Raw genomic sequence first — 12,120 nt, forward strand, 5'->3', positions numbered from 1 at the left:
GCAAGCTCTGGGAGAGAATTTGGATGCAGGATGATGTGGAAAAAGGGATGCTGGCTCATGGAGGAGGGGGCTCCAGGCTGGGGAGTGTTGGGCTCAAGTGGAGGGTTGAGGTACTGAGCAAGCCACAGGTTCGTGGCTGTGAGGGTGCAGGAGTTTGGGTTGGGTTGAGGTATGTGAGGGGCTAAGGGCAGGGAGGTTGTGAGTATGATGGGCTCAGGACACAGATTTGCAGTGTGTGGATGGTGCAGGAGTGTTGTGGCAGAAGACTGAGGATGTGGGGGTGTGGGAGTTTGGGGATGTGAGAGGCTCAGGACAGGGGGTTCCAGTGTATGATAGGCTCAGATTTGGAGTCGGGGTGGGAGGTATATGAGTGTTATGATGCTGTGGCCAGTGGAGAGCTTGGCCCCAATTGGGGGCTTGTTGCCAGGCTTCATTTTTAAATAAAATATGTCAAACATAAAAGGTTTCAGTGTTGTTTTTATTTATGAGAGGGTTGGAGTACCTATTTTGAGTCAGGGGTCACTGACCCACAGAAAAGTCAGTAGAGGCCACACAAGTGAGATACAAAAACACAACCCCTCAAGCCTCATTAATGTGGCCCCAACTGTGATAGTGGGGGCAGGGCACAGGATGCCGGTGGGTGCTGGGGTAGGGAACAGGGTGCTGGGGTAGAGTGCCAAGGCAGGGGACAGGGTGCCAATGGGTGTTGGGGGAGGGGACAGGGTGCTGGTGGGTGCTGGGACAGGGTACTCATGGCAGTCTGGGCAGGGGGAGGGGATAGGGACTGGTACCTGGGGATCCTGCAGCTGTGAACCAAGGCCCAGGCAGTGCGCGGGCTGCTCTCCCATCCCTCAAATAGCGTCATGGTACCTGAAATGCCAATCCGTCATACACCGGGGACTTTCTTCCCCTGCTGCCTTCCTGTGCAGGGGGTGGGAAGGGAGTGGGAATCCTGGACTGCACCAGCTCCAACTGTTTGGGAAGCACATGCTTTGCTCCTTCGCTCCCCACAGCAGCTGTGTGCTGCCTGAGCAGTTGGAGCTGGCACAGTCCCGGACTCCCACTCCCCTTCTTCCTCCCCTGCGCGCAGGAAGGCAGCAGGGGAAGGAAGTCCCCAGCGCGCGATGGACCAGTGTTTTAGGTACCATTCCAGCTGTTTGGGGAGGAGAGAAGAACAGCCCATGTACTTCCGGAACCTGGCGCACAGCTGCAGAACTCTCCTGCAGGAAGCCTGCACTATCTCCATTGTCCCTAGAGGTAGCAGTAGCGTCAGCGTGGGGTTCATCTTGCGGGTGTGGAACAGCAAGGCGTGGCCCCTGAAAGCCTCGCGATTGACTGGTTGAGCCCCCAGGATAGACCAGTCGATTGCAATTGGCGGGTTGGTGACCATGGCTCTAACTCTACAATGACATCTATAGAAGCCTTTCATTTTTATTGATTGACTTTCACGATTTTTTTGACCCACAAAGGATTTAAAGGTTAACTAACACACTATAGTGCAGTGCCACAGCTATTCATGTACTTCAACATTTATTGATAAAGTATGCCTTGTTTTAAAATAGCTGTCTTGATGATGCAATATCCTTGCAAATCTTGTCCAGGGTGTCCCTTTTTCAGTAATTTACTTTTGAAAAATAATGTAAAATGCAACTCTTTACTTTATTGAACCTGAAATTGATATTCAGTTTCCTAGGTTTGTAACAGTGTATTCTGTGCAGGTTTGGGGTGAGAATAATAGTAATAAATAATATTGTGTTGAATGAGAGCTGCACATATTTACTTAAACATCCTCTCCAATCAAGCCAAGTCAACAGGGGGCATTGGTTAAACCAGCATGAGTATGTAACCAAACTCACGCTGAAGGCAGTAAGTCATAGAAATGCCAACAGTGGAGTCCTGCCTAAATATGGTCTTTGAATTCTATCCAACTTACACATATGTTCTAATTTACACATTTTCTTGGTCTTCTATCATTTGAAGGAAAGGGTGCCAGATTTCTATATACACCACAGTTTATAAACATATTTAAAGTCTATTGCTAAGCCTTTTGAAGCTGTAGAGTTGGGAGTTTATATATAAATCCCCAATTTCCCTGAAATATTCAGTTTTTGCACATTGAGTCTTACATTATACTTTACTGTTATTTTAAAAACAGATATTTTAATAAACTTATTCTTTCCCAGTTTTGACCAGTTATGCCAGTGGTGGGCAATGCAAGTAAGGCAACAAGGTAAGCCATTGGCAGGACTCAAGATAGCTCATTTATGCTGAGCATCTGTGGGCATGGCCCTACGCAGCTCTGAGAGGCTGTGGTTTGCCGTATATGGTCAATCGGAACTGTGAGGGTCTGTGCCTGCAGATATTCAGTGTAAATGAACTGTCTCCTGGCCTGCCAGTGGCTTACTCTGATGTGCTGAAGGTTGACCACCACTCCATTATGTAGTATTGCTAATCCCACCATCTTAAAATCAAGAGATTTGGTGTACATAAATCATGAGTCGCTATTTTTTTTTTTTTCAAACAGACCAATGTAGATATATATTGACGTTGGTTCATAAGTGTCTTTAGTGCTTATTTGGGCCTTATTTCTAATAGGTCCGAGCTCTTTACAAAAACTACATTGCTGCATCTGAAAATGCTTTACCAAACACTTCAAAAAATCCTACCTTTTTAATATCAACCATGTTGCTATGCATGCCAGTTTAAGAATACAATGAGAGTTATTGGGATGACGACCTCTTCTGGAGTGTTGCACATTCAGCAGTTTCCAGTAGCTGTTGGGAAGGTTTCAAATCATAGCAGGCCGGAACATTTGTTTTTGTTACAAGTTAAGTAGATAATACTGCTGCACATTCTAGACTGGAAAATGGTTTTGTTCTTCTGCATTAGGGGGAAAAAGAATGCTACACGCAAGCCTGATCACAAGGGAGATTGAGAAGCGTAGCAATCAATAGCACTTTTCTTGTGTTCCCCATTTTGTTATGATCCAGGACTTGTCTCCACTTCCCCTACTCATCCAGTTTTGTTATCCCCTCTGGAAACCAGGCAGTTTAGAATCTACTTGATACTATTTCCACACGCACATAATTGTTTTTCCACTCTCTGATTTTGTTGCAGATGGAAAGCATGTTAGTAGATTAAAAACTGTATCTTCAGCCTCTAGTTTTTAGGTGGACATAGCAGTCCCAATACCTGAAGAATGTTGTCTTAGTGGTAATTTTTTCCAGTAATTTTTGGACAGTTGCAGAACAAATTTTTAACTCCAGCACAGAACTTCAGGTGTAGCATTGTCTAAGTCTTCATAAGCAGTAATAAAGCTAAAATTTCAATGGAAACAGAAAATTAGTTGATTTCTTTGAGTCATATCTTGGAAGACCATCAGGATTTCATCACTGTCAATGTTTAATATATCCACATTTTTTTAAGCAATTAATACTTCCCAGAAGCAGGCAACTCTTGAATTATTGTTTCAGAAACCACCCCGTCCTCCCCCCGAAAATCATCCCTAGCCCATGTTCTAAGAAACAGAAAGTAAAGTTGCAGTTCCCCATGTTGTATGTAGATATATGCTGAACTTTGCCAGGTTGTTCTGTTTTATTACTTTCAAACTAAGTTTTGAGGGGTTCTCACTGGTTACTACTACTTGCTACTGTTTGGTGAAGACCATGCTACCTTGTTCCACCTTATTTTATTAGTTGACTCTCATCTGCACCACACCAATGCTGTTATTGCTCGTATGCCTCTTTTCACTTTGTGCTACCGTTAAATAATAAAATATAATAGCAGATCTTCCTCTGATTTTGCAACTGCACATCTTACAGTGAAAGATGCTGTTAAAGCAATATGGGAAATACAAGGCAGACAGTACAGAGACTTAAGTACTGGAACTAAGGTTGCCGAGGGTGCTGCCACATCCTTTAGTCTGAAGTGGTTTCCACTATACACAAGATTTACTCTCAGATAAATGGCTTTCAGCACTTCCACCATAAATAATGTTCTAGTACACAGAACTTGACTGGAGTTTTATTCTATTTAACAGTTATTTTCTCCTATCACAGTCCAAAGACTATAAATGCTGAAGTACTTTATGCTAACCCATTGCAGATCATGGATTGCCAGCTGCATATGCAGATCCTTTTAAAAAAAAGTCAAGCCAGTTCTCTGGATGAAAACATTGCAAAACAATTCTCTTGTGGGTAAACAAAAACCAATGCAATAACAAAAGCTCTTTCCAACTATCATTCTGAATAAGTTATGAAACATTCTAAAACAAGCCCAATCACTTCAGTGTGGATGACAGTAATGATATTTGCAATGACAAGGAGATTTACGTTATCACAATGTACTTTCACCAGATTCTTAAAGTTGTGAAAACAGACCTCTTGGCCATAGATATTTCTATCAGTGAATGAAGAAAACGAGTTCAGGTTTTTTTTTTTTTTTTTTTTTGCTAATCACTACATTCCTTAGGAGAATGGCAGAGGCAGAGGAGAAAGTAATAATGTCATAATAGGGGGGAGGAGGAGGGATCTCTGTTTTAAGTCTGATAAACCAGCAGTCAAGGTCTAAGAATGCTGTTAAAGCAGTCTCAAACCAGGGGAAGATCTGCTAGTGGATTTTTTAAAATTATACTAGTAGTACAGGTTGAATGTCTCTAGTTAGGCACTCTCTGGACTGGTAGGATTTTAGTCAGTCAAATGGCAACACTTATAAGCAAACAAGTTTCCTGCATTCCCACAAAGTTTGTTGACAGCCACCAGTCCTAGCTCAGTGTTCTGTGCTGTTATTTAGCTTTATTTTACCTCTAAATGTCTAAGAGCCCAGTAAGCAGTAGAAATGTTGGTAATGCTGATAGACAATATTGACCTCCTGTTGTTTGGCAAATTCTCTGATCCAGTACTAGTCAGATCCCAAGGGTTCTGGACTAGAGAGGTACAATCTGTGCAAAAGGAAAAGAGGAGTAAAAGCAGCACCAGCACTGAGTTTCAACTACAAAACAAGGTGAAATAGGATAGCATCATGGGTGGTGGGTGAAACTAGGGCTGGGGGAGGTAAGATACCCCCTCCTCTCATAGGAGCCAAGTGTCCTCCCATCGTAGGAGTATCCCACACACCGAACATTTGTGGCTCTGGCTGCACCCCCTCCTTCCTGTGAAGGCTAGGACTATAATAGAGTTTAAAGAGAAGCTAGACAATTTTATGGAGGTTAGGTCCATAAAAGGCTATTAGCCAGGGGATAAAATGGTGTCCTTGGCCTCTGTTTGTCAGAGGCTGGAGAGGGATGGCAGGAGACAAATCGCTTGATCATTGTCTTCGGTCCACCCTCTCTGGGGCATCTGGTGTTGGCCACTGTTGGCAGACAGGATACTGGGCTACATGGACCTTTGGTCTGACCCAGTACGGCCGTTCTTATGTTTCTGGAGTGGGGCGGCCTACAGCTTCAGTCTGACAAATCTCTGCAGAGCACAGACCTGTGGCCTGTGGCCTTCCCTGTCCCCTCCCAAGCACAGGGAGAGAAGATGGTGCATGGCTCCAGCCCTCCTGGACGGTGGATGCCAGCCTCTCTGGCCCCAATGCACAGGGAGGTCTTGAAGCACAAGATTGAAGCCTAGGCAGCCTCAGGAGACTGGGAGAGCAGAGCTGAATTGAGGGACTTTGGGGGGTGGAATGTGGGTAGGGCTAGCTAGACAGTGTGGGAAGGCATTGCCCCCTTCTGCCTTACACCCACCACCAAGGTGTCAACTCACAGGGGCAGGTGAGAGAGATCTGCACCATGGACTAAAGGTTTATGTATCACATGAAAAGATTTGATAAGTGCCTCAATATGGAAATATTAATGGATTAAACAGTTGAATAATTTTATACTGAGATTGTTTTTTGGTTCAACATTCTCTGAGAGGAATAGAAATGGAGGAGAGATTAGAAGAAAATGAAAACAAGAAGTTTTACCTCATGAATGTTAGAAGCAAAGTTAAATATCTGCCCAGCATTAAGGTATTGTTAGGGAGAAGCAAGGAAAAAAATAAGGGAGAGCTAAAGTACAACTAGAAACTGACTTCATACCTAGTGGTACAGCTTGGTATAAAAATAGAATGATGCCATGAAGAAATATAAAGCATGCAGTCTCTGTTCCAGATTTATTTCCTAATCTTTAGGACATTATCTGAATTTCGCAATCTTGCTCAGCCTGTAGAAGGGCAGGAGAGATTGGATGTGGTATAATTAGATCCCAACTTAATTTTAAATGTTGGGAGTACCAGTGTGGGTAATTCCATGATTATTTCAGTATATACCCTGTGGCTCCCATGAGCCTTCCTCCTTAGCCATCCTGTCTTTCAGGCAACCTACTGATGGAACTTCATCATCTTGAAGTTCAAATGAAGGTTCAGGAGGGGGTTGGCTTCCTGACATACCAGTCATAGTAGTTCCAAATCCCCCTCAGGTATGTTTCTGCACTTTTAAAGAATCCTGCCTTTAAATCCTTTACCAATCCTTTTTATCTGATCACTGTGTACCATCCCTACAGAGTACTGCTCAGGATATTTTCCACGGTTTGCAACATCGCAGCCTGTTTCCAGTTTCATGTTCTCCCCACTGAGCCCCACAGATCCCACTACGAGGAGGGTATATAAATCCCATTTTGCCTTGGCCAATCTGACAATTAGAGAAAAAATTCCTTCTTAGCCTCCTGAGAAAAGTGCAACTAACACAATGCCCCCCCCCCAAAAACTCAGTATTTCACCACTGTTTCACCTCTTCCATAGATAGGAGGGTAAGTTCCTATCTTTTCCAAGCTGTGGATCACTCTGAATCATAGAGAGGCAGTAGGTCCCCAGATTTTGTATGAGGCTGTAATGTGTATTCTAAAGCAAGATTTGGGTGTCTGGGCAACTAGAGTGAGCCTTCAGTGCAAATATCATCTCTCCTTTGGGTGCAGATCAGACATAAATGTGTACATTTGGAAAATATGGTGGGATTCCAGCTACAACATGCCCCCTACCCCTCCTCATAGGTTTGTACTTTACAATGCTTTATTAAAGGTCCAGAACAAAATACATTGTATCTTTTTACATATAAAAACCTATTCTGAAAAACTTCTCAGGTTGAAAAGTTGAGTGCCCCAAAAGTAGGAAATGCCAGCGTTAAGACCGTCAGTACATCCTTGTGTGTGTGCGTTATGATAGTCTTTAATGACAAGATCACAGACCTTATTATGCATAGACCCTCTAAGTCAGGATTCATCGTGCTTACTGAATGGATAATTAGTTCATATTTCTTTTTATCCTCCTCATTCAGTGTGTGGCACCATATTTAAATATGACACACCTTCTAACCCTCTCGTTGAATAGAGCATTATTAATTAAATATCATTAATTGCCTCTTGGGCTGCTTTATATTCCCATAGAACAAGTGCTTCACAGGCATTGATGACAAGAATTCATCTTCATAAAACTCCTTCATGGTTGTATCTCTGTCTGATAGTTTGGGAGAGTTGTAAGCATCTCAAAATGTGTTCTTATAATGGAATGTATTGACAACGTAGACAACTCCACATATAATTGTTTTTTTCCGACAATTCCACCTAAAATCTTCTGTGAATGACAGATTATTTGAGTAGCAAAATAAATTGGAGTTGGTAAATGTAAAATAATGCGCAGTGGAAAACATAATCACAACTATGCATAGAAAATGATGGGGTCTAAATTGTGGCCACTCGAGAAAAAGATCTTGGAGTCATCAGGGGTAGTTCTCTGAAAATGGTCAAAAGCACTAACAGTATCAAGAACCACTAGGAAAGGAATAGATAATAAGACAGAAAATATTATAATGCTATAAATCTATGGTATATCCACACCTTGAATACTACAGGGAGCTCTGGTCTCCCTATCTCAAAAAATTAAAATTGGAAAAGATACTGAGAAGGACAATAAAATGATTGGGTATAGAACACCTTTCATGAGAAGAGATTAAAAAAAGTCTGGAACCGTTCAATTTTGAAAAGAGTTGGCTAAAGGGGTGGGAGTGTGATACCCTATAAAAGCATGAATACTGTAGAGACAGTGAATAGGGTAGGGATATTAATGCCTTTGCATAGCACAAGAACTAAGGATCAGTCAATTAAATTATTAACCAGCAAGTTTAAAAAAACAGAAAGGAAGTACTTGACACAGTACACAGCATGTGGAACATGTCACTAGGGATGTTGTAAAGGCCACAAGTATAACTGGGTTCAAAAAAGAATTAGATAAGTTCATGGAGTATAGCTCCAATGGCTGTTTGCTAAGGTGGTTAGGGATTTAATCTCATGCTGTGGGTGTCTCCAAACCTCTGACTGCTATAAGCTGGGACTGGATAATTGCCCCATTCTGTTTATTATGTCTGAAGCATCTGGCTCTAATTGGAAGGCAAGGTACCTGACTAGATCAGTGTTTCTCAAAGTGGTCCGTGAAACCACTTTGAGAAACCTATTAACTGATTGTTCTGGTTTGTTTACTTACTGGGTGCTGTGGCCACAGAGCCTCACGGCTCCCATTAGCTCTGTTTTGCTGTTTGCAGCTAAGGGGAGCCGTGGGAAGCGGTATCCCGGCCCATGATGCTTCCCATGGTTCCCCTTGGCTGCAAACAGTGAAACAGAGCCAATGGGAGCTGTGAGACTCCATAACCACGGTGCGGGTAAGTAAACAAACTGGAGCGGCCAGTTAATAGGTTTCTCAAAGTGGTTTCGTGGACCACTTTGAGAAACACTGGGATAGATGGACCTTTGGTATGAGCTAATGTGGCCATTCTTATGTTCTTACTAGTTGTCATACATTCATCAGTGCCAATAACTGCACTGCACTTTAATAGTGCCTCATATTTTAACAGTGCACTAATGTTATGGATAAACTTAAAAAACAACAAATGGTCTGGTAGCATTTTATAGACTTACAAAACATGTAGATGGTATCTACATGTTGTGAAGTTAGTTACGTCTAGAATGGAGACATTTCTTTCAAGATTAACCACTACAGTTAACCAATTCCCTCTCCGCCCCCAGTCCTCCACCAATAAACCAAGATAAAGGTTTCTGGTTAGTATATTATATTAATGAGGAAGTCTGCTAATGCATCTGATACATGATAATGAAAGTTTTCTTCGTATTTTTGTCCTCAGTTATCCTTGTAGCTGAGAATATGAATACCTAGCTCTTAGTGGGTTATTTATAAAAATAATTGTGTAAACAGGTGTCCAGACTCTTCCAGGGCTTCCCTTCTGGCAGCTGCCCCAGGAGAACCTGGAGGCATGACTTCCACCAGCCCACCTGCCTCGTTCTGCTGCCCCCAGCCTGTTTGTGGGGCTCTTCTCCTGGGATTTCTCAGCCCTGTGCGGAGCAGCAGCCGCAGCTGCTTCTAGGGTTCCCTGCCCCAGCCACTTGGCCCCACGCAAGGCAGCAGCTGCTTCAGGGGTTCCCCAACCCCCATCTGTGTGGGATGGCAGTCTCTCCTGAGGCTCTCAAACCCCAAGTCATCAGTCCTGCAGGCTGTTGCTGACCAGACTCACTCCACTCCCAGCCACTTTTAGCCTCTGTGGCCAGGGCTCTCTGGTCTAGCAATGTCTGTAGTCCTGCCGGACCATGGATGTTGCTGGACCACAGAGACCTGGAAGAGAGGTCAACTTGTATATGTCAAAATAATTTGGAGGATTGTAGAAAATGTGATCTCTGAAATTGAATGGTTCCAAAAACTTTGGGGCAGACTCAATGTGGAAGAACTCTTACATAAAATTTTGGGTGTTATAAAATACAGAAAATTTGGGAAATATTTGATATAATCTTCTCTTTTGACTGTTTATTGAGGTGCTTGCCCCAGTTTATGTTTTAATGAAAGTTGTATTATGAATAATTCTGGTACTTTCCTGGCTTTTTTTTCCATATCCATTTAGTTTAATATAATAAACCTGGCTTGCAAATACCTTATTTTGCACATCTTGCGGAGAATTGTTTTAGATAATTGTAACAGCAATATGAGTAGATAATTAGAATTAAATGACTTGAGTATTTGTAATCTTTTCTCGTTTTTTTTTCATTTTTGCTCTACTTTGTAAAATCACTGATAGCAATATATTTTGATTAATTTTTTCATCTTTACAGAAGAAAATACTGCATTCTCTGTTTCTTCTAATCTGGATTAAATTCATTGATTGTCAAAGGTTCTGCAAACTGCGAACATTGTACTTTCCCCTTTTGGTTGTTTTGCATCATTCCATATTATGTTGTGAACTATTCAGATGCAGATTATGTAGCATTCCTGTGGCTTAAATAGAAAGCAGCATTATTTTTAAGTAAACTGTACCAATAACTCATGGTGAGATCAATGATAAAATGGTCAAATATGTTGTCCAATTATTGTCTAGATATTGACTGTGTTTCTTTTTATGAGATGCTACCTAAACTGGAAAAGCAATTAATCTGTTTATTGAGGTGCTTGCTTTATACATCTCTTCATTATAAATTTGAAAATTATTCCTATACAGGTCTCCAAATTAGCAGATGTTATGGTGAAATATGGTGTGAAGAAGGGAGATTGTGTGGTTATCTACATGCCCATGATTCCACAGACAATGTACACTATGCTGGCATGTGCAAGAATAGGAGCCATACATAGCCTCATTTTTGGTGGATTTGCTTCTAAAGAGCTTTCTAGCCGCATTGATCATGCAAAGGTAACAAACATTACGAAAAACAAAGCCCATTGTAAGTTATAGAAAATAATTGATTGCTGATACTTTAATTTTTCCCCAGTGATTGTTATATTTCCCTTATATGGCAAACAGTTCTGTTTTGTTGACAGATCATAGCATGTGGTCAGATCCTTATGCAGAGTACTATATTTTTATAGTAGATACTGCATTTTAACTTTTTGACCTTTCAAAGGATGACCTTTTATCATGCTGCTGTCTTTGCTTAGAACAAACATCCTCCTATATGGCAACTATTCATTGCTCCAAAATCTCTGCTTGAAACCTGCTTTTACCTCACACTTTCCTTGATTGTCAAAGATGCTACGAATGTTGTACTTCCCCCTTTTGCTTGTTTTGCATCGGTCCATATTAGTTGTGAACTATTCAGCTGCAGATTATGTTCAGGTACACAATGTGATTATAAAGCACAGGCAGGGAACCTTTTTTGGGTTGAGGGCCACAGACCCACGGGAAAATCAGCCAGTGACCACACATAAGGAAGAAGCAAAAAAACAACCCCTCCCTCCCCATCCTCACTGACCTGACCCCCAGATGAGAAGGAGAAAAAAAATCCTCACAGATGTGGCTCCCAACTAAGAAGCAGGAAAAAAAAGACACTCTCTTCAGTCCCCTCAAACTTCAGCCCCATGGCGGGGGGAGGCACTGAGGCTTAGGGCTTACCCCTAGGGCTGTATTAACTCTTCTGGGGTCCCAGGGACTAGTGGATTTTCTGGGGCCCCTGTAGGCTCATGGGTGGGGCCAAAAATGAGGGGTTCTGTATGTGGGAGAGGTTGCTAGGGAACAGGCTGGGCATAAGGTACGGGTTCTGGATGGAAAGGAGGGTGCAAGAGCTGGCTGGGGGGTCTGAGATGGAGAGTGCAAGAGTGGGCTGGGGGTGAGGAGTCTGGGCAGGAGGGAGGATTCAGGAGTGGGGGTCTGGGCAGGAAGGAGGGTGCAGGAGCAGGATGGGCTCTGGAAGGGAGAGGGTGAGGGAGCAGGCTGGGGGATGCAGGGTTTGGGCATAAGGGAGGGTGCAGATGGGGGTAAAGAATTGGGGTACCACTGCATGCTGCAGGGAAGTGCTACCTGTAGGTACCCCCTCCCGTTGCTCTGATTGGCTGTGATTCAAGGCTAGTAACAAGGGGCAATACTTGCAGGGATCCCTTTCCTGCAGTATGCAGATCTGTGCGGAGCCACTTCCTCCCCTTGCCAGGTAGAGCCCATGGGCTCAATGTGGCCTCCAGCTTGCTTTGATCAAGCCCATGAGGCTTGGGGCTTTCTCCTGCCCTCACAGTGACTACATTGTCTTATGCCACTGTAGGAGTGGGAGCCCTAAGCCTTTTGGGCCAGATCAAAGCAAGCTGGGTGCCAAATCTGCCTGTGGGCTATAGGTTCTCCACC

General features: G+C 43.0%; 1 protein-coding gene across 3 annotated transcripts in view; it reads left to right on the top strand.

Annotated features, from left to right (window-relative positions):
- The window catches only part of ACSS3 (acyl-CoA synthetase short chain family member 3), a 127,005-nt gene that overhangs the window by 17,595 nt on the left and 97,290 nt on the right, over positions 1-12,120 (top strand). For 2 of the 3 annotated variants that reach the window (XM_006118478.5, XM_025182327.3), the window contains exon 3: positions 10,513-10,701. The exons of the other annotated variant lie outside the window; for it this stretch is intronic. In XM_006118478.5, coding sequence (XP_006118540.3) covers positions 10,513-10,701 — 189 coding nt within the window. The remainder of the gene's footprint in view (positions 1-10,512; positions 10,702-12,120) is intronic. 3 annotated transcript variants of the gene reach the window in all.

Source organism: Pelodiscus sinensis, chromosome 1 (assembly GCF_052426305.1).
Source record: "Pelodiscus sinensis isolate ZL-2025 chromosome 1, ASM5242630v1, whole genome shotgun sequence".
NCBI classification, from domain to species: domain Eukaryota; kingdom Metazoa; phylum Chordata; order Testudines; family Trionychidae; genus Pelodiscus; species Pelodiscus sinensis.